Genomic DNA, 20,330 nt, shown 5'->3' with positions numbered 1-20,330 from the left:
AGGAGGGGGTCACTTCACACACTGGCCTGACACAACGGCATGTCACAAACAAGGCAGCTGCCTGTGGGAAGGAATCACGTCTGGTCCCACACAGAAAGGAGCTGTAGGGACCCAGCCAGCTTCTGGTCTTGCCCTCTCACACACTCTCACCCAGCCTCTTGAATGAGAACTGCTCGTTACATAATATTACTGAATACGACAATATAATCATTTAACTGTAAAACTATCCATCCTTAACATTGACCTCTGGTTTATATGCACCTCTAATAGAGTGATACAGCACAGAAACAGGTCCTTCAGCCCAACTCATCCATGCTGACCAGTCCCACTTGCCTGCGTTTGGCCCATATCCCTCTCTGCCCTTCCTATCCATGTACCTGTCCCAATGCCTTTTAAACGCTGTAATTGTATGTTCTACCTCTTCCTCTGGCAGTTCGTTCCATATACCCACCACCCTGTTTGAAAAGTTGCTCCTCACGTCCCTATTAAATATTTCTCCTTTCCCCTTAAACCTGTGCCCTCTAGTTTTAGACTCCCCTACCCTGGGGAAAAGACTGTGACTTCACCTTATCTACGCCCCTCATGATCTTATAAACCTCTATAAGGTCACCACTCAGCCTCCCACACTCCAGCAAGAACAAACCCAGCCTATCGAGCCTCTGCTTGTAACAAGCCTGATCTCCACAGGCTGACTGACCATTGTGCAGTAATGGTTGTTGAGCAGAGAGCCGGGGTTTGGGTCTCACTTGGTCATTCTGTGCCACAATGGAAAACCCCTTCACACTGCAGGCTGTTCCTGTGGACAGAACTGGGTGTTAGAGGGGTGAGAGTACAGGAGCACAGCTCAAGGGACCAAGTGCCCTCCTCCTGTCCGAGTAGCAGAGAACGGAAATAACCGTGGGGGAGAACAGCTTCTTGTCTTTCCCCTGCCACACTCTCTCCCCCAGCTTCATGAACATGAGCTACTATGACCATGCAATGACCTTGTTTCCTCCCACATTCCAAAGACGTACAGGTTAGGAAGTTGTGGGCATGCTATGTTGGCACTGGAAGCATGGTGACACTTGCGGGCGGCCCCCAGAGCACTCTACGCAAAAAGATGCATTTCACTGCGTGTTTCGATGTGTATGTGACTAATAAAGATATCTTATAAAGATATCATAACCATTTAGCTCTCACTGGATATATAGGCTGAGACATTGTAAGTTTCATTCACATGGCTGTGCCGTCAACATCTCAGGGTCCCCATTGACCAGAAACTCAAACAGACCTGCCCAGAAATCCCGTGGCTGCCAGAGCAGGTCAGAGGCTGGGGATCCCATGGTGAGGGACTCACCTCCCGACACCCCAAGGCCTGTCTGCCATCTACAAGGCATGAGTCGGGAGTGTGATGGGTCACTCCCCACTCGCCTGGGTGAGTGTGGGTCCAACAACTCTTGAGAAGCTCGACACTGTCCAGGTCAAAGCAGCCCACTCGATCGGCACCCCATCCACACCCCTCAAACACTCCCTCCCTCCACCTCCGGCGCACAGTGGCTGCAGTGTGCACCGTCTACACAATGTACTGCAGTTACTCAGCCAGGCTACTCTGACAGCACCTCCTGAACCCACCACCTCTCCCTGCAAGGGCAGCAGGTACAGGAGTTTCCCTCCAGCTCACGCACCATTCTGACATGGAAATATATCAGCGTTGCTTCATTGTCACGGGGCTCCCTCCCTACACAGCACCGAGAGAGCTCCCTCACCAGAAGGACCACAGTGGCTCAGGGCAGCTTGCATCCACCTTCCCAGGGGGAAGTTATGGATGGACAATCGAATGCTGGCCTTCCACCACAAAAACTATGACATAGGGGCAGAATCCAGCCATTCGGCCCATTGATTCTCTTCCCCCATTCGATCATGGCTGACTTATTTTTCCCTGTCAACCCCATTCTCCTGCCTTCTCCCTGTCACCTTTGACGTCCTTACTAATCAAGAACCAATCAACTTCTGCTTTAAATACACCCAATGATGTGGCCTCCACAGCCGTGTGTGGCAACGAATCCCACAGATTCACCACCCTCTGGCTGAAGAAATTCCTCCTCATCTGAGTTCTAAAGGGACGTCCCTTTATTCTGAGGCTGTGCCCTCGGATCCCAGACCACTGATGGAAACATCCTCTCCAGGTCCACTCAATCCAGGCCTTTCAGTATCTGGTAGGTAAGTAAACAAAACTATAAAGAACGACCTGGGATCCCGCGGAAACAACACCAACGCTGCCCAGAATTAAACGAGGGGAGGAGGAGTGTCAGGGAGGGTCCTGGTACACAAGCTGCACCCACTCTCAGTGTTGGGTGGGCAGGAGTGGACCATAACACAGCCAGGGTTGGGGCCTCCTGTTCCTCGAGCGCTGGTTACCTGCAGTCGGGGGAGCTGAGCATGGTTGGCGCACTGCAGTGCCTTCTGGTAACATGCCTCCAGCTCAGCATAGGGTCGCCCACACTCTTCTTTGGTCAGTGCCATGTTCAGCCAGGTCTTGCACTCCTGTAACAGAGGACAACAGGGGCTTGACCCGAAACGCCGGCAATTCCCCCCACTCCCCACACCCGTGCTGCTCGACCTGAAACGCCGGCAATTCCCCCCACTCCCCACACCCGTGCTGCTCGACCCACTGAGTTCCTCCAGCAGATTGTCCATTGCTCCAGATTCCAGTGTCTGCCGTCTCGTGTCTCCATTGTGACAACACTGACAATCCCCCACGGTGGGTGACGAGTCAAAGGTCTCAATGCCCCGATCTACCTCGTTGTGGCTCCTGCACGTTACTTGACTACCTGCACCTCACTCTGTCTGTAACTGCAACCCTATATTCTGCACTCCATTTTCCTTTTTACTACCTCGATGTACTTATGCATGGAATGATCTGTTTGGATGGCACGCAAACAAAAGCTTCTCACCTTGTCTTGGTACATGTGACAATAATAAACCAATTACAAAGTGCAAAGACAAACCTCCCTTCACCCTCATTGCCATCAGAGTCCCACCGAGGACCCTTCCTCACGTGAACGCGACAGGGAAGTGAACAGACTTAAGAGACGTTACAGGCAACATCTGTGTGCTGAGCGTTAGGCTGAGGTAAACAGAGGACACCCGAGCCCACAGCCAGCTCCAGACGAGCAGCCTTCACACTGCCTGGGGGCAGCTGCTGGATCACGGTGGATGGTCAGGGGGCAGCCTGGAGCAAGCCTTTCCCTGGAGCTTTCCACCGGAAGTTTGGGCTCAGACACTGTACTTTATGTGGCCAACTCCACCTGTCCTGGCAGGTGGGCAGCCCTGAGACCGTCACCCCGCAGGGGGATCCCTGAGACCACCTGCCCCAGTGGGGGGGGGGGGGGGGGGGGGGGGGGGGGGGGAAGAAACCCAGGAACCGTCTGCCCCAGCAGGGGGAAGCCCTAGATACCGTCTGCTCCGGCAGGGGGGAGCCCTGAGACTGCCTGCCCCGGCAGGGGCCGTGAATCGCTGGAGACACCGCTGACCAGACACAGAACCTCACCTCCTTTGGGTTTCCCTTCCGCAGACCCAGTTCAGCCTCGTAGTGTTTCAGAGCCAACTTGTAGTCACCGAGGTCGGCAAACGTGGCCGCCAGTGAGACGTGAATAACCGCCAGCTCCCGGTCAGGTTTCCGCAGCTCTTCTGCGTGGCTGAGCTGATGGAGGGAGGGGAGAGGAATGGAGAGTAAACGAGAGAGAGAGGATGCTCTTTGGGATGACTACTGAGGGTAGGACATACAAGTTTAAACTTATTGTCAATGGATAGTGAGGCTCTAGGAAGTATTCCGAGACACAGGGACCTTAATGTGCAAGTCCATGGATCTCTGAAGGTGGCAGCACAGGTAGATAAGGTGGTGAAGGCGGTGGGCAGGATACTTACCTTCATTAGCCGGCGCAGAGAATATAAGAGCAGGGAGGTTGTGGCACAAAATTATAAGACACTGGTCAAGTCACAGCTGTTGTACCGTGTACCGTCTGGTCCCACACTTCAGGAAGGACGTGACATCCCTGGAGAGGGTACAGAGGAGATTCACCAGCACGTTGCCTGGGATGGAGCCTTTCGGTTATGAGGAGAGACTGGATAGAGTGGAGGAGGTTGGGGGGACCTGACAGGTGTACAAAATGACGAGGGCCACGGATAGGGTGGATAGTCGGAAACTTTCCCCACAGCAGAGGTGTCTACAACTAGAGCATACAGGCTTAGGACAATGGGTAAGAGGTTTAGAGGGAATCTGAGGAAAAACCTCTGCCCCCCAGAGGGAGATTGGAATCTGGAACAGGCTGCCTAAGGGGTGGTGGAGGTAGAGACTCTCATGATATTTAGGTATCTGGACGAGCACTGGAATCGCCAAGGCAGAGAAAGGTACGGACTGAGTACTGGGATTGGTGTAGTGGGTAGTTGATGGTTAGCACAGACACAGTGGGCCGAAGGGCCTGTGCTGCATAGTTCTGGCTCTATAACAGTACAGCCCATGATGTCTGTGCCAATCATGATGCCAGTTTAAACTGCACGTCTGCCTGCACGTGGTCTGTATCTCTCAACTCCCTTCATGTGTCCGTCTAAATGCCTCTTAAATATTGCACCACTTCCCCTGGCAGCCTGTTCCAGGCACCTACCACTCTTGGTGTAAAAAAAAACTTGCCTGGTAAATCTCCTTTAAACTTTTCCCTTCTTGACTCAAGAAGGGGAATGTCTAACGGAGATTTACGAGTGCCTCAAGAAGGCGGCATCCATCACGAAGGACCCTCACCACCCGGGACATGCCCTCTTCTTGTTACTACCATTGGGGAGGAGGTACAGGAGCCTGAAGACCCACACTCAACATTTCAGGAACAGCTTCTTCCCTTCCGCTATCAGATCTCTGGCCCATGAACCCAACCTCGTTATTCTTCTGTGTTTTGTACCATTTATTTTGTAATTTATAGTAATTTTATGCCTTGCACTGTACTGCTGCTGCAAAACAACAAATTTCACGTCATATAAGACAGTGATAATAAACCTGACTGATTCTACACTCTCCAGTATTTGACATTTTCGTGGTGTATGGCCCAAACTGGTCAGTGGATGGAAGTGAAGAGTTAGAGTGAACGAGTTGTTTCTGGGTTGGGAGGGGGTGACAGTGGGTATACAGAGATCGGTACTGGTGTTCGTTTTCCGTATCATCGACTGGGATGAGGGATCAGGTGGAATATACCCAGGTTCACTGGTACATAGCTGGGTGGCAGTGTAGGCAGTGAGGAGGACACAAGACTACGGTACAGACACTGATTCCCTGTTACCCATGGCACAACACAACAGGCCATGATCTGATGGGCCAAATGGCCTGCTACACCGATCTAACGGCCTCCCAGAGTGCTCTGTGCTGGGGTCCTGCTCCAGGGTGACACGAGATGACCTGGACCCCTCCGGTCGCCCAGTTACCTGCATCCGGTAGTAGTCGATGGCTTTCTGGTAGCTCTCCACCTTGCAGCAGAGATCGCCAAGCTGTTCATACAGGCCCAGTGCGTCCTGCTGCTGCTCCTCACCCAGCTCCGATAGGGCCTCCTCCAGTCGGCAACCCTTCACAGCTGCAGGGAGGGCAGGGACAGGGTTAGGGGGAGGTCTGGTGACCCAGGAACCTGGTTCTCCAGGGTGGGGAGGGACAGGTGGTCTGAGCTCAAAGTCTTTGTCAAAGGGCCACATCCCTGAGTGCGGCCCTCCCTCAGTACCGCGTCCCCTCCACAGTGTGACCCTCCCTCGGTACCACTCCTCCCACAGGACTGACCCTCCCACAGTGCTCAGAACACAGACTCCAGCACCTGGCAAATTAGAGTCCTTCCAAGAAGAAAACTGCTCCAGCCCACCGCTCCAGATGTAAACCACAATCCCTCACTGCCCAACATTCTCCACAACTGCACCTTTGGATTTACACAATCAAATTATCAGTTCGACGGGAGAGTACACTCAGTACTGCCCCTCCCACAGTGAGACGCTCCCCCCACAGTGAGACGCTCCCTCAGTACTGCCCCTCCCACAGTGAGATACTCCCCCCACAGTGAGATACTCCCTCAGTACTGCCCCTCCCACAGTGAGATGCTCCCTCAGTACTGCCCCTCCCACAGCACGGTGCTCCCTCAGTACTGTCCCTCCCACAGTGAGATGCTCCCTCAGAGCTGCTCCTCCCACAGCACGGTGTTCCCTCAGTATTATTTCCCCCCATCCCAAGCACTGCTGCTGTAACAGCACAAAGCCACCTCAGTCCTGCTGCTCCAACAGCGAGTCACTCCCTCTGACAGTGCAACCCCTTGTCAGTGTGGTCTCCACAAGCCACAACCTGACACCTGACCACAGGAGCCTACAGCTGCTGGAAAAGCTCAGGGGGGAAATTGTGCCCAGGTTTTGCCGCTCCTCTTGGAGTCACATCCTTTGCAGAGGCTGCCGGTGCCACTGAGAGTCTGCAGCTTCCCTCGACACTACTCCCCAGTGCAGGGTACCAAAGGCACTCACCATTCTTCAGGTTCCTCCTCACAGTATCGTGCTCTGACTGAAGCTGAGATCCCAGCTTAAACGCCTTCCTCAGTGATCGTTTGGCAGCCACAAAGTCCCCAAGGATCAGCAAGACCTGGCAGAGGGGAGTGATGGGTTAATGTTCCCTCCCTGGGACAGTTCTATCCCCACACTCTGAAGCATAACCTAGCACATAAGGCACTCACTTCTAACATCAACCAGACCAAAACATTCCCTCCCTGTGGAACTGGTCCATTCACGCTGATCTCCATTTTAAACCAGCCGCTCACCTTGATTCGGTACCATTCACAACTCACCCAAAGAAACCAACCAATGGCGTATTGAACTTCATTAGTCGGGGGATTGACTTCAAGAGCCACGAGGTAATGTTGCAGCTCTATAGAACTCTGGTTAGACCACACTTGGGAGTAATGTGTTCAGTTCTGGTCACCTCATTATAGGAAGGATGTGGAAGCCTTAGAGAGGGTGCAGAGGAGATTTACCAGGATGCTGCCTGGATTGGAGAGCATGTCTTATGAGGATAGGTTGAGCGAGCTGGGGCTTTTCTCTTTGGAGGAGAGGAGGATGAGAGGTGACTTGATAGCGGTGTACAAGATGACAAGAAGCATAGATCGAGTGGACAGTCAGAGACTTTTCCCAGGGCAAAAATGGTTAACACAAGGGGGCATAATTTTAAGGTGACCGGAGAAAGGTATGGGGGGGGATGTCAGAGGTAAGTTTTTTTTTACCCAGAGAGTGGTGGAGGCATGGAACGCACTGCCAGCAGAGGTGGTGGGGGCAGATACATTAGGGACATTGAAGAGTCTCTTAGATAGCCACATGAATGATAGAAAAATGGAGGGCTATGTGGCAGGGAAGGGTTAGAGCAGGATAAAATGTCGGCACAACATTGTGGGCCGAAGGGCCTGTACTGTGCTGTAATGTTCTATGCTCTGACTTGGCTTTGAATATTTCAATTAGCTTCTCGCCTCTAAGGGTGGATGTTATCATACATCTTTATAAAACATTGGTGAGGCCACAGTTGCAGTAGTGTGGCCACAGTTTAGGAAGGATGTGATTACACTGGAGAGAGCACAGAGATTCACCAGGACGTTGCCTGGGATGGAACGTTTCCGTCATGAGGAGGGGCTGGGTTTGTTTTCCCTGGAGCGGAGGAGGCTGAGGGGAGGTCTGATAGGTATGAGGGTTATGGATAGCAAAACTATTTCCCATAACAGGAGTGCCAAAAACACAAGTTTAGGGGGGGAGGAGGATTGGAGGCGATCTGAGGAAGAATTTGTTCCACCCCCAGAGGGGGGTTGGAATCTGGAATGCACTGCCCGAGGGGCTGGTGGAGGCAGAGACCCTTGCAATGTTTAAGTATCTGGACAAGCACTTGAATCACCCAGGGCAGAGAAGGGTACAGACAGAGTGCTGGGCAATGGGAGGAGTGTGGATGGTCAGCATGGACATGGTGGGCCAAAGGGGCTGTTACTCTGCTGTGTGACTCGATGACTCAAGAGCCTTCTGTCGGGTGGGCAGTGGAGAAGTGGAGTGCAGGGGTGTAGGAGCTGCAAGTAGTCCAGATATCACTCTTTTTGTAGGAGAACAGCTTCTTTACATTAACCCTGAATGGCCTAGCTCTAACGTTAAGATTACACCCCTTCCCCTGTCATAGAACATAGAACACAGCAGCTGACAGAACAGCTGACACCACAGACACTGACACTTGGGGAAATCTTCAAGTCTGGCTTTGTGAAGAGGTCGTACCTGACAAAACTGGGTGAATGTTTTTTTCCCTTGCCGAGCCAAGCAGAGGAAGGGGAAGTGGCTTGTGTAGACTCACAGATAAAGTCGCCCATTCGGGGTCATTGGCTAAAGTTGGTGGAATAGAAGGTGGACCACCCTGGCCATAAACTTAGCGGAGTGATGGGAGACAGGAAGACACCTTGGTCAGCATGGATGTTGGGCCGAAGGGTAATGGGCAGAGACAGAAATAGGCAAGGTGAGTGCCTGGGATTGGCGCTGGTTCTGCAACTATTCACACAGGAACAACCATCGAGGACATCTTCAAGAGACAGTGCCTCATGAAGGTAGCATCCATCACTAAGGACCCTCACCACCCAGGACATGCCCTCTTCTCGTTACTACCATCGGGGAGGAGGAACAGGAGCCTGAAGACCCACACCCAACGATTCAGGAACAGCTTCTTCCCCTACCCGTCAGATTTCTGAACTGTTCATGAACACTTCCTCATTATTCCTTTTTTCTTTGCACATTTTATTTATTTATTTTGTAATTTATAGTAATTTTTACATCTTTGCAGTGTTCTGCTGCTGAATTACATCAGATTTCATGACATACAAGTCAGTGATCATAAAGCTGATTCTGAAATGACGTAGGGATGGGATGGAAAGTCTTGTGTCCGGGGTGTAGTGGCCCCGGGGTGGCTGGCATTGGCCCTTGCCTCCCTCGCATGTCCCCTCCCTCTCACCCACCTGCCCGATGCTGCTGAAACACTCGCTCTCCATGAACTTCTCCTTCATCTTCCTGGCGCACTCCTTGGCCGCCTCAAGCCAGCGGACGGCCCTGGCGTGCTCGCCGTTGCGGCAGTGGATGCTCCCCAGGTTGACGTTGGCCCGGTACAGATCCTCGTACAACTTGTTCTGCCTGGAGGACAACACGAGCCAAGGTTAGTGGTGGGATGGATGGGCTGAGTGGCCTCTTTCTGCGCCGTACCCCAGTGGTAATGGGCTAGTAATGAACCAGGAGGAAGGCTCCAAGGGCACTCTCAGAGCGTGAAACTTGCGCCTCGCCATCCGTCAGAAGGGAGGGGTGGAGATGCTCCTCTGTGCCCTCAGGCACACAGACTGGGAAGGAGCTCGCTCGGGGTCACTGCCACACTGCATTATTCGGGCACCTTATGAGTGACTAGGGAGGGCAATCTGTGGGAGTGCAGGAACAGGCTGGATCGGAAACAGAACGTGTCGCAGAACATTAGTTCTGGGAACAGTCAGTGGGTTGGGCACCCCCAGCGGAAACATTCTGTTGAAAGGCCAAGTGAGGCATTGATCCTGCTCCTCTCTCCACAGATGCCATCTGACCTGCTGAGGACATTTTTTTTAAAAAAAAGAGCTCTTTAAAGCACAACAGGAGCCGGAGGGGACATAAACCTGCTCGAGGGTGAAGGGAGTTTGACCTGCTCAGATTTCCGGGATCGCAGAGTTTTGCCTCGGGGACGTGTTCCTGGCTGACAGGATGGATGAGAGGGTCTCGTTACAGCTGGGTGAAGGTAGCAACACACGGACGGTCACCATCAGCTGGGCTGGGCAAACTCCTGGACCCATCTCATTTGGCCCAGGTTCCCCATCTCTCATCACTGGGTTTCCTCTGCCTCTTGCCTCGCTGGGCCACGGGGAGGGGGAGAGGGGGGTCGCGGGCCGGGAGGTACAATGTGTTTGGTCACACAGCTCGGCGTTAACCAGCCCTTATTTCTGTGTATTAGAGAAAGCCTGAGCTGGTCTCTGAGGGGTGGGAGGGCCTGGCTGCAGCCTTCACTGATGCACACACAAGGGGCCGGTTAAGTTGGTGCCAGGGTCCATGCCCAGAACTTACTCAGCGATGTAGATGCTCTTGCGGATGTAGCGGTTGCATCTGACTGGGTCCTTCATGATGTCGAAGAGGAAGCCCAGGTTGAGGTACAGCCTGGCGCGCATCTCGCTCAGCTCGTGCTGGAAGACTTGCCCTGCCACAGAGAACAAGTGACAACACAGGTGGATATGGCAGTGAAGGAGTCCGACACACTTGCCTTCATCGGTCAGCATGTTGAGTCTAACAGCTGGGAATCGTGTTGCAGCTGCACAAAACTTCAGTCAGGGCCCATTTGGCATATTGCGTACAGTTCTGGTTGTCCCGTCACAGGAAGGGTGTGGGGGGCTTTGGAGAGGGTGCAGGAGAGGTTCACCAGGATGCTGCCTGGATCAGAGGGCATGAGCTATAAGCAGAGGTCAGACAAACTTGGGTTGTTCTCTCTGGAGTGTTGGAGGCTGATAGAAGTATTTCAAATTATGAGGGGAATAGATAGAGTCAACGGTCAGAGTGTTTCTCCCTGGGTGAAAGTGGCAAATACTAGAGGACATAGATTTAAAGCGAGAGGGGGATTTGTGAGGCAAGTTTTTTTTTAATATATAAAAACAGAGTGGTGGGTTCCTGGAACAGGCTGCCAAGGGAAGCGGATATGATAGAGACATTTAAGAGGCACTTAGACAGACACTTGAACAGGCAGGGAATGGGGCACATGGATCAGATGGGATTAATTTAATTTAGCATCATGGTTGGCACAGACATGGTGGGCCGAAGGGCCTATTCCTGAGCTGTACTGACCCACGTCCAGAGAAGGCACAGTGACTGAAGCCTGCTATGGACAGAGACCGATTTACTCAGTAAAGGACAAAGGGCAGGAGCTAGGTCGAACACGAACAAAACAGATGAGGTGAATGGTCACATCCTGCACTGCATCAGTGAATAGTCCTGTTCCTGCAGCGCAGGGAGGTTAGTGTTGCAGTTGATCCCTGGACAGATCCCAGTGGTGCTGTTGCTGCCTAAGTCCAGTGGGGGGGGGGGGGGGGGGGGGAGGGTGGACCGCGGAGAGAGGAGGTCAGCCACGACTCTGGATCTGTCTCCAGAGATTCAGAGGAGGGAGGTGTGGCCATTGAGGAAGAGACTCTCCATCAATTAGGGCTGTCGGGGAAGTCGATCAGGGCTTGCCCGACAATATGCTCGCTGCTCCCTTGACACTGCCCCTTGTTAACATGTGGTCCTGTTCCCTGTGGGGAGTTTCCTCACTTCACACTGGTAGAGCTCATGGTTCACAGCTGCAGCAATCCGCGTTCAATCCCGACCTCTGGTGCTGTTTGTGTGGAGTTTGCACATTCTCCCTGTGACCGCACGAGTTTCCCCCGGGTGCTCCGGTTTCCTCCCACATCCCAACAATGCGCGGGTCGGTGGGTTAATTGGCTGCTGTAGATTGTCGTGTGTGTGTGTGTGTGGTAGAATCTAGGGGGAGTTGATGGGGAGATTAGGTCTTAGGGAAAACTGGTGGGGAATGGGATTGCCCTATGAGCTAGCATAGATTCGATGGGGTGAATGTCACCTCTGCCATGAGGAAATATGAATGATATGAAATGCCAAGCCACAGCATGGCTGGGAGTGCCACACCGCAGCAGGGGCATGACAGATGAAGTATCACAACATCTGCAAGGCTACACTGAGGTGTGAAACCACTTCGGGACATCCTGGGCTGACGGCAAGTGCCCTGGGTCTACACTGAGAAGAGAGAGAGGGGAACAGTGGCAGGAGGATGGGATGGTCGACTGACCTGGTCAGAGGTAATAAGATCCTTAAAATAGGATTACAACCCTTCGTTCATCGATCTCGTCAGCCACCTCACTCCACGGGGTGAGTGTGGGGAGGAAGTAGGAACACCTATTTCCCACCTTCCCACATCCTACCTTCCAGCTTGGTGTCGACGATAGCCAGGCTTTTCCGGAAAGCATTCTCCGCCTCCTGCAGCGACTCACTTGACTGGTTGGTTTCGTAGATAAAGAGGTACGTCCGGCCAATGGTAGCCCAGGCTCGCTGCTCCTCTACGTCATTGGCCACGGAACAGGCCAATTGCAGGTGCTTGCGCTGATGCTGGAGAGGAATGGGGAGATCTCATGTGTGTGTCAGGGCCATGGGATTACACCAGAGGCTAGCACAAACACTCCCACAATGGGTCTACTCTCCTGCTCCCCTCCTCGAGGGGAAGGAGGGTCAGTGTGACCACCGTTCTTGAAATGTTGAAGCAATTTGTGATGGGGAATTCAGACCACCTACTGGTGGGGGGTCCACATGGGGCACAACCTTGAAATGAGAGCTGGGTGGTGTGGGCTACTCAGGGAGCAGTTACTCACACAGAGGGTCGTGAGGCTACCATCCTGACAACCTGTACCCATTGCAATTCACCTATCGCCGAAACAGGTCTACAGCAGATGTCATCTCCCTGGCCCTACACTCAGCTCTGGAGCATCTGGACAGTAAAGACACCTACGTTAGACTATTGTTTATTGACTACAGCTCTGCCTTCAATACAATAATCCCAAGCAAGCTTGTCACCAAACTATGAGACCTAGGGCTCAACACCTCCCTCTGTAACTGGATCCTTGACTTTCTAACAAACAGATGGCAATCAGTGAGGATAGGCAGCAATACCTCCAGCACGATTATTCTCAACACTGGTGCCCCACAAGGGTGCATCCTCAGCCCTCTACTCTACTCCCTACACACTCATGACTGTGTGGCCAAATTCTGCTCTAACTCCATCTACAAGTTTGCAGATGATACCACCGTTGTAGGCCGTATCTCAAACAGCGATGAGTCGGAGTACAGGAAGGAGATAGCGAGCTTAGTGGAATGGTGTCATGACAACAACCTTTCCCTCAATGTCAACAAAACAAAAGAGCTGGTCATTGACTTCAGGAAAGGGGGTGGTGTACATGCACCTGTCTACATCAATGGTGCTGAGCTTGAGAGGGCTGAGAACTTCAAGTTCCAAGTTGCTGGGAGTGAACATCACCAACAACCTGTCATGGTCAAATCATGTAGAAGCCACGGCCAAGGAAGCTCACCAGTGCCTCTACTTCCTCAGGAGGCTGAAGAAATTTGGTTTGTCCCCTTTGACTCTCACCAACTTTTACTGATGAACCATAGAAAGCATCCTATCTGGATGTATCACGGCTTTGTACAGCAACTGCTCTGCCCAGGACCGCAAGAAGCTGCAGAGAGTTGTGGTCACAGCCGAGAGCATTACGGACACCAGCCTCCCCTCCTTGGACTGTCTTTACCTCTCGTTGTCTTGGTGAAGCAGCCAGCATAATCAAAGACCCCACCCCCCCGGGACATTCTCTCTTCTCTCCTCTTCCATCAGGTAGAGGATACAGGAGCCTGAGGGCACGTACCACCAGACTTAAGGACAGCTTCTATCCCACTGTGATAAGACTATTGAACAGTTCCCTTATACAGTGAGATGGAATATGACCTCACGATCTACCTTGTCATGACCCTGCACCTTATTGCACTGCACTTTCTCTGTAGCTGTAACACTTTACTCTGTACTGTTATCGTTTTTACCTGTGCTACATCAATGCACTCTGTACTGACTCAATGTAACTGCACTGTGTAATGAATTGACCTGTACGATTGGTTTGTAAGGCAAGCTTTTCACTGTACCTCGGTACAAGTGACAATAATAAACCAATACCAATCCCCATGTGGCCACGAGCTTATTCACAGAGACAGGCCCTTCAGCCCAACTCCTTCATGTTAACCAGGATGCCTGTATAAGCTAATCCTGTTTTCTTGCACTTGGCCCATATCCCTCCAAACCTTTCCTATCCATGTACCCATCCAAATGTCTTTTAAATGATAAAATTGTACCCACCTCTACCACTTTCTCTGACAGCTCACTCCATATATCCAAACCATTTTGCCCTCAGGTCCCCTTTAAATTGTAGCGACTCACCGCACCCGCATTCGAACCGGCTCCCAACATTGCAACGTCGTCGGAGGCCCCGATCCAAGATGGCGCAGGGCCCTCCTTCTTCCCTAGCGTTGGGCTGGGAAAGCCCGCGCGCGGGAAGGTCAGGTGACCCGCACGTGATGTCAGCACGGGAAGTTTTCAGCTATTAAAGGCGCACTGCGCTCCGGGTCTGCATTCGACCTCTGATTTTGAGACCAGCGACTCTGTATCTTCATTTCATAGTGTGTAGCTAGCCGCTACAAAATCTTTCCCCTCTCACCTTAAACCCATGTCCTCTAGTTTTAGACTCCCCTACCCTGGGAAAAAACTGTGACCATTCACCTTATCTATGACACACATGATTTTGTAAACCCCTCGACCTCCTTCACTCCAGGGAAAACAGTCCCAGCCTATCCAGCCTCTCCTTGTAACACAAGCCCTCCAGTTCTAGCAACATCCTTATGAACCTTTTCTGTTATTGAGTGCTGGAGCAGGAACTGGGGGTGACTAGCTGACTCCTGCCTCTGTCAATTGGAACATTTCTGTTCCGGAGGGAAAAACTGCAGCAAAGGCAGCACTTGGGTAATGACCAAGTGAATCGAGGGGTGGTCAACCATCGGTGGTCAAGGCACCAGCCACAGAACTCAGTGCCGATTCCCATTTCCCAAAGTTCCCATGCCCATCTTGGGACCGTTTGCTAAAGGCATTGGGAGTTGTTGTGGACTGCATGGGTTTCCAGGAGAACAGGGCCCAGGGTGCCTGTACATGTGTGACCCATGGGAATTGGCAGCAGAGGCACTGGCCTAGTCGTGGTGCCCAACACCACAGCACTTCCAGCCATTCCTGTCTGTGTCTCTCCACAGCTGCTGCCCGACCTGCTGAGGAGAGACACAGAACAGCACAGGAACAGACCCTTCAGGTCACCATGTCTGTGCTGAACACGATGCTGAATTAATCTAATCCCTTCTGCCTGCACATGATCCACATCGCTCCATTTTCTGCAGATTCATGAGTCTATCTAAAAGTCTCTCAAACAGCATCATCGTATCTGCCTCCACCACCACCCCTGGCAGCTCGTTCCAAGCACCCACCACTCTGTAAAAGAACAAAATTGCCCTGCACATCTCCTTTAAACTTTCCCCTTACCTTAAGCCCATGCCCTCTTGTATTTGACATTTCCACCCTGGGAAAAGGATCCTGTCTATACCTCTTTTTTTTTTATTTAAACTTCTATCAGGTCTCCCCCCCGCCTCCGACATTCCGGAGAGATTCCCAGTACTTTCCATTTTCCCTGTGTTCCGTGTGGCGTTTCTCCCAGCCCGCCCGTGACAAACAGCACACCCCCTGTACCTCCAGCGCAGCCGGGTAGCTCCCCAACTCTGCGAGGCATTCCCCGATCTTCCGGTTGGCAATTGCACAGCCGATCACATCATTCAGCACCTCTGACAGCTGCAGCTCTTGCCTGTGCTCCTCGATGGCCCTCTGGAACTGGCCTGGTGAGGGAAAGAATTATGGAGGAGGAGGGAAACATTAGGGGGAGCTGGAGACAGCAGAGTCAAGCAATGGATCCGTTCAACATGTGATCATGTTCTTAACGATTCTTGAACCCTGTTATTTAGAGTCGACATTAGCCAGTTCCACTGACTGACTGGTCAAGAATGATCCCGGGAATGAAAGGCTTAACGTATGAGGGGTGTTTGATGTCCCTGATGGAGTTCAGGAGGATGGGGAGGGAGGGGGAATCTCATTGAAACCCACCAGATACTGAAAGGCCTGGATAGAGTGGATGTGGGGAGGATGTTTCCATCAGTAGGAGATTCCCGGATCCAAGAGCACAGCCTCAGAATAAAGGGACATCCCTTTAGAACTGAGTTGAAGAGGAATTTCTTCAGCCAGAGTGCGGTGAATCTGTGGAATTTGTGCCACAGAGGGCTGTGGAGGCCAAGTCATTGGGTGTATTTAAGACAAAGATTGATAGGTTCTTGATTGTTAAGAGGTTTAGGGGTTAAGGGTTATGGGGAGAAGGTGGGAGAATGGGGTTAAAAAAAAAATCAGCCGCAATTGAATGGTGGAGCAGACTCGATGAGCCGAATGGCCTAATTCTGCTCTTGTATCTTATGGTAGCCAATTCACCTGACAGCACAAGTCAAAGCATTCTCCACTCCACTCAAACAAAATGGTGTCAGAGCAAGGAGAAAGTACAGTTCGGCCCACCACATGTACCCTTGAGCCACTGTCTCCTTTCGCCCTCTCACAGCCTCTCTTCTCAAGTCCCTAACCTCATGTCCAAGCACACCTTCCTCCGGCAGCTACTGTTCAGAGTTTGTCATCACCAGGGAACGACACAGGAGTCACCCCAGGTCCCAGAACTGTGGCTCAGGGGCGGGGATGAGATGGCAGTGCAGTGGAGCAGTTGGAGTACTGTGTGCAGTTCTGGTGCCCCTGCTATAGGAAGGACGTGATTAAGCTAGAGACAGTGCAGAAAAAATTCACAAGGATGTTACCGGGACCAGAGGGCTTGAGTTATAAGGAGGGGTTGAACAGGCTGGGACTGTTTTCCCTGGAGTGAAGGAGCCTGAGAGGTGACCTTATAGAGGTTTATAAAATCATCAGGGTCATAGGGTGGATGGACACAGACTTTTTCCCCCAAGGTAGGGGAGTCTAAAACTAGAAGGTCTTGGTTTAAGGTGAGAGGCGAGAGATTTAAAGGGAACCGAGGGGCAAGTTTTTCCACACAGAGGGTGGTGGGTATGTGGAATGAGCTCCCAGAGGAAGTAGTAGGGGCAGGTACAATTACAGTGTTTAACACACATTTGGACAGGTACATGGATAGGAAAGGTTTAGAGGGATATGGGCCAAACACAGGCAAATGGGACTGGCTCAGGAAGGCACTGAGGTCGGCACAGATGAGTTGGGCTAAAGGGCCTGTTTCCATGCTGTTTCCATACTCAAATCACAATCCAGGCCAGGGGCAGCACAACCCTTCAACTTCCCAAACCTCCAGTCCTGCACCAACAGCCCACCCCCAGCTCCCCTCTGTCCTCCACAGCAGCCTCGGTGTTGCACACTGGGCCCTCGTACCCTACACCTCTGTTACCCCATCACCCGCCCCATCACCAGGACCCACCTTGCTTGGCCAGCACTTCGCCCAGCTGGTTGCACAGATTCGCTTCCTCCCTCAGGTTGTGGCTTTTCTGGGCTTTTAACTTGGCCTTCTCCAGGTCTGTAAACAGAGGCACACAAGAGTCAGGAGACCACTCTCCAGCATTCATGCTGGCTCTCCATACCACAATCTAGTCAGTGGTAATTGGTTTATTATTGTCACATGTGCCGAGGTATGGTGAAAATATTTGTTTACATGGTATCCAGACAGATCATTCCATACATAGGTACATTGAGGTAATGCAGAAGAAAAGCAGAATGCAGAATAAAGTGTTAGTTACAGAGAAAAGTGCAGTGCAGGCAATACTCCCGAAGACCCTTCCATTTATGGCGTATGTCCTAGCCTCATTAGTGCTCCCAAAATGCATCACCTCACACTTGTCTGGATTAAACTCCATCTGCCATTTCTCAGCCCATTTCACCCACACATCGCTTTCACCCTGCAGCCTAAGAGTGCCCTCCACACTATCAACAACTGTCAACCTTCACATCATCTGAGAAATTACTGACAGTGCCTCCTACACCCACATCATTTTCACGAATATCACAAACAGCAAGGGTCCCATCACCAATCCTTGTGGGACACCACTAGTCACAGACATCCAATGGTAAAAGTAACCCACTACCATTGCCCTCTGTCTCCTACTGCCAAGCCAGTTTTGGATCCGGTTTGCCAACTTGCCCTGGATCCCATGGCCCTAACCTTTTGAATCACTCTCCCATGTGGGACCTTGTCAAAGGCTCACTAAAGTCCATGTATATCACATCTACTACCCCACCCTCATCAATACACTTTGTTACCTCTTCAAAAAGTTCAATCAAATGCGGTCCGACAGAATACGCCCTTGACAAAACCACGTTGGCTGCCTGATTAGTCTCTGCCTTTCCAAGTGAAACATCTCAACCCTTAGTCACCACACTTCACCGGGTATCCAGACCGTCTCCTCTACCTTGCAGCCACCATGACTCTCCCGCAACAGAGACTGGAGACACTGAAGGGTCCCGATTAAACAAGGACGGTGGGGTTCCTGCCCTGGAGGACACGAGTGAACCAGGTAACCCTGACAGCTTGGTGGGCAACTTCTCTGAAACCAGGTGAAGAGAACCTCTACATTATTAGCCCAGGCATCTGGATTACCGCTCCAGGAACGACTGACTCAGCTAGTGAGGGAGCGCCGCTGAGGGAGCGCGGCGCAGAGGGAGGGCTGGTGAGGGAGCGCGGCGCAGAGGGAGGGCCGGTGAGGGAGCGCCGCTGAGGGAGCGCGGCGCAGAGGGAGGGCTGGTGAGGGAGCGCGGCGCAGAGGGAGGGCTGGTGAGGGAGCGCGGCGCAGAGGGAGGGCCGGTGAGGGAGCGCCGCTGAGGGAGCGCGGCGCAGAGGGAGGGCTGGTGAGGGAGCGCGGAGCAGAGGGAGGGCTGGTGAGGGAGCGCGGCGCAGAGGGAGGGCCGGTGAGGGAGCGCCGCTGAGGGAGCGCGGCGCAGAGGGAGGGCCGGTGAGGGAGCGCGGCGCAGAGGGAGGGCCGGTGAGGGAGCGCCGCTGAGGGAGCGCGGCGCAGAGGGAGGGCCGGTGAGGGAGCGCGGCGCAGAGGGAGGGCCGGTGAGGGAGCGCCGCTGAGGGAGCGCGGCGCAGAGGGAGGGCCGGTGAGGGAGCGCGGAGCGGGAAGGGGAGGGCCGGTGAGGGAGCGCGGAGCAGGAAAGGGAGGGAGGGCCGGTGAGGGAGCGGGGCGGGGAGGGAGCGCCGCGCCGTGGGAGGGCCGGTGAGGGAGCGCGGAGCAGGAAGGGGAGGAAGAGCCGGTGAGGGAGCTCCGCGCCGGTGAGGGAGCGGGGCGGGGAGGTGAGGGAGCGCCGCGCCCACTCACGTTTCACCTCCCGGCCTTCGCTCATCTTCGGCCGCCTGAAGCCCGAGATCCGAGGCCGCGGACTCCAGGCCGAAACCCGCGCTCCCGCCCGGACCTCCCATTGGCTGAGCGGCTCATCAGCGCGCCCTCCTATTGGTGGACCGAGTGCGATCCGCGCCAGCCCATTGGCTGAACCTTGAAAACGCGGCAGGGGGCCTCGCCCACTACCTGACGACGCGTCTCATTGGCCGTGACAGAGATCCCGCCCACCACTCCTTATTGGAGGAGATTCAAAGGCCCACGCTTCGGATAGGCTGCGCCTGCCTCACACCTCATTGGCTGGAAAGTACTATCTCGAACCTGATTGGCTAGCAGCGTGGAATGGGCGGAGCCTGTAGGGCCGATCAGCTGAAGGAGCCGGGAGACGGAGGGACGGTCGCTCCGTCCGGTGGCCCCTCGGTCCCCGGCCCCCGGAGCCCGGTCCCCGGACCACCCAGCCCCTTCTCCTCGCCCGCTGCCGGCGGGGTCGGTGATCCTGATGGGACCAGCGAACGGAGCCAGCTCAAGAACTGACGTGGGCAGGCTGCCCCCGCGTTACGGTCCTTCGGGTTACGGAAATCCGCCCTTACAGAATTCACAAATCCCGCTCCAAAACATAGAGGGACATGGAGCCACACAGCACGGAGACAGGCCCTTCGGCCCAACCGGTCCATGCCGACCAAGATGCCCATCTAACCTACACCCATTTACCTGCATTTGGCCCATATTCCTCTAAACCGTTGCATGTATGTGAAGAACAGGAGGATGACTAGAGCGAGGGCAGGACCGATCAGGGATAAAAGAGGAACCATGTGCCTGGAGTCGGAAGAGGTAGAGGAGGTCCTTAATAAATACTTTGCTTCAGTATTCACCAGAGAGAGAGACCTTGACATTTGTGAGGACGGTGTACGACAGGCTGATACGTTAGGGCATGTCGATGTCAGGATAGAGGATGTGCTGGAACTATTCAGAAACATTAGGATAGATAAGTCACCGGGCCCAGATGGGATATATCCAAGGTTATTACGGGAAGCGAGGGAAGAGATTGCTGAGCCTTTGGCGATGATCTTTGCGTCCTCACTGGCCACAGGAGTAGTGCTGGATGATTGGAGGGTGGCAAATGTTGTTCCTTTGTTTAAGAAAGGCAGTAGGGATAACCCTGGGAATTACAGACCAGTGAGTCTTACTTCAGTGGTGGGCAAATTACTGGAGAAGATTCTTAG

At 53.1% G+C, this 20,330-nt stretch overlaps 1 protein-coding gene across 1 annotated transcript in view; it reads right to left on the bottom strand.

Annotated features, from left to right (window-relative positions):
- tonsl (tonsoku-like, DNA repair protein) overlaps positions 1 to 19,231 on the bottom strand; it is a 48,058-nt gene extending 28,827 nt beyond the window's left edge. Inside the window, exons 1-10 of the mRNA XM_052016461.1 lie at positions 19,090 to 19,231; positions 17,199 to 17,294; positions 15,422 to 15,564; positions 12,024 to 12,207; positions 10,129 to 10,258; positions 9,012 to 9,183; positions 6,514 to 6,628; positions 5,449 to 5,594; positions 3,530 to 3,682; positions 2,398 to 2,523 (exon numbers count right to left, since the gene is read on the bottom strand). Of these exons, the coding sequence (XP_051872421.1) occupies positions 2,398 to 2,523; positions 3,530 to 3,682; positions 5,449 to 5,594; positions 6,514 to 6,628; positions 9,012 to 9,183; positions 10,129 to 10,258; positions 12,024 to 12,207; positions 15,422 to 15,564; positions 17,199 to 17,294; positions 19,090 to 19,114 (1,290 nt within the window). The 5' untranslated portion in view covers positions 19,115 to 19,231. The remainder of the gene's footprint in view (positions 1 to 2,397; positions 2,524 to 3,529; positions 3,683 to 5,448; positions 5,595 to 6,513; positions 6,629 to 9,011; positions 9,184 to 10,128; positions 10,259 to 12,023; positions 12,208 to 15,421; positions 15,565 to 17,198; positions 17,295 to 19,089) is intronic.
- Positions 19,232 to 20,330: the final 1,099 nt, after the last annotated feature.

Source organism: Pristis pectinata, chromosome 5, assembly GCF_009764475.1.
Source record: "Pristis pectinata isolate sPriPec2 chromosome 5, sPriPec2.1.pri, whole genome shotgun sequence".
NCBI lineage: Eukaryota > Metazoa > Chordata > Chondrichthyes > Rhinopristiformes > Pristidae > Pristis > Pristis pectinata.
The sequence above is the reverse complement of the archived record's forward strand: the minus strand, read 5'-3'. Positions and strand labels throughout refer to the sequence as shown.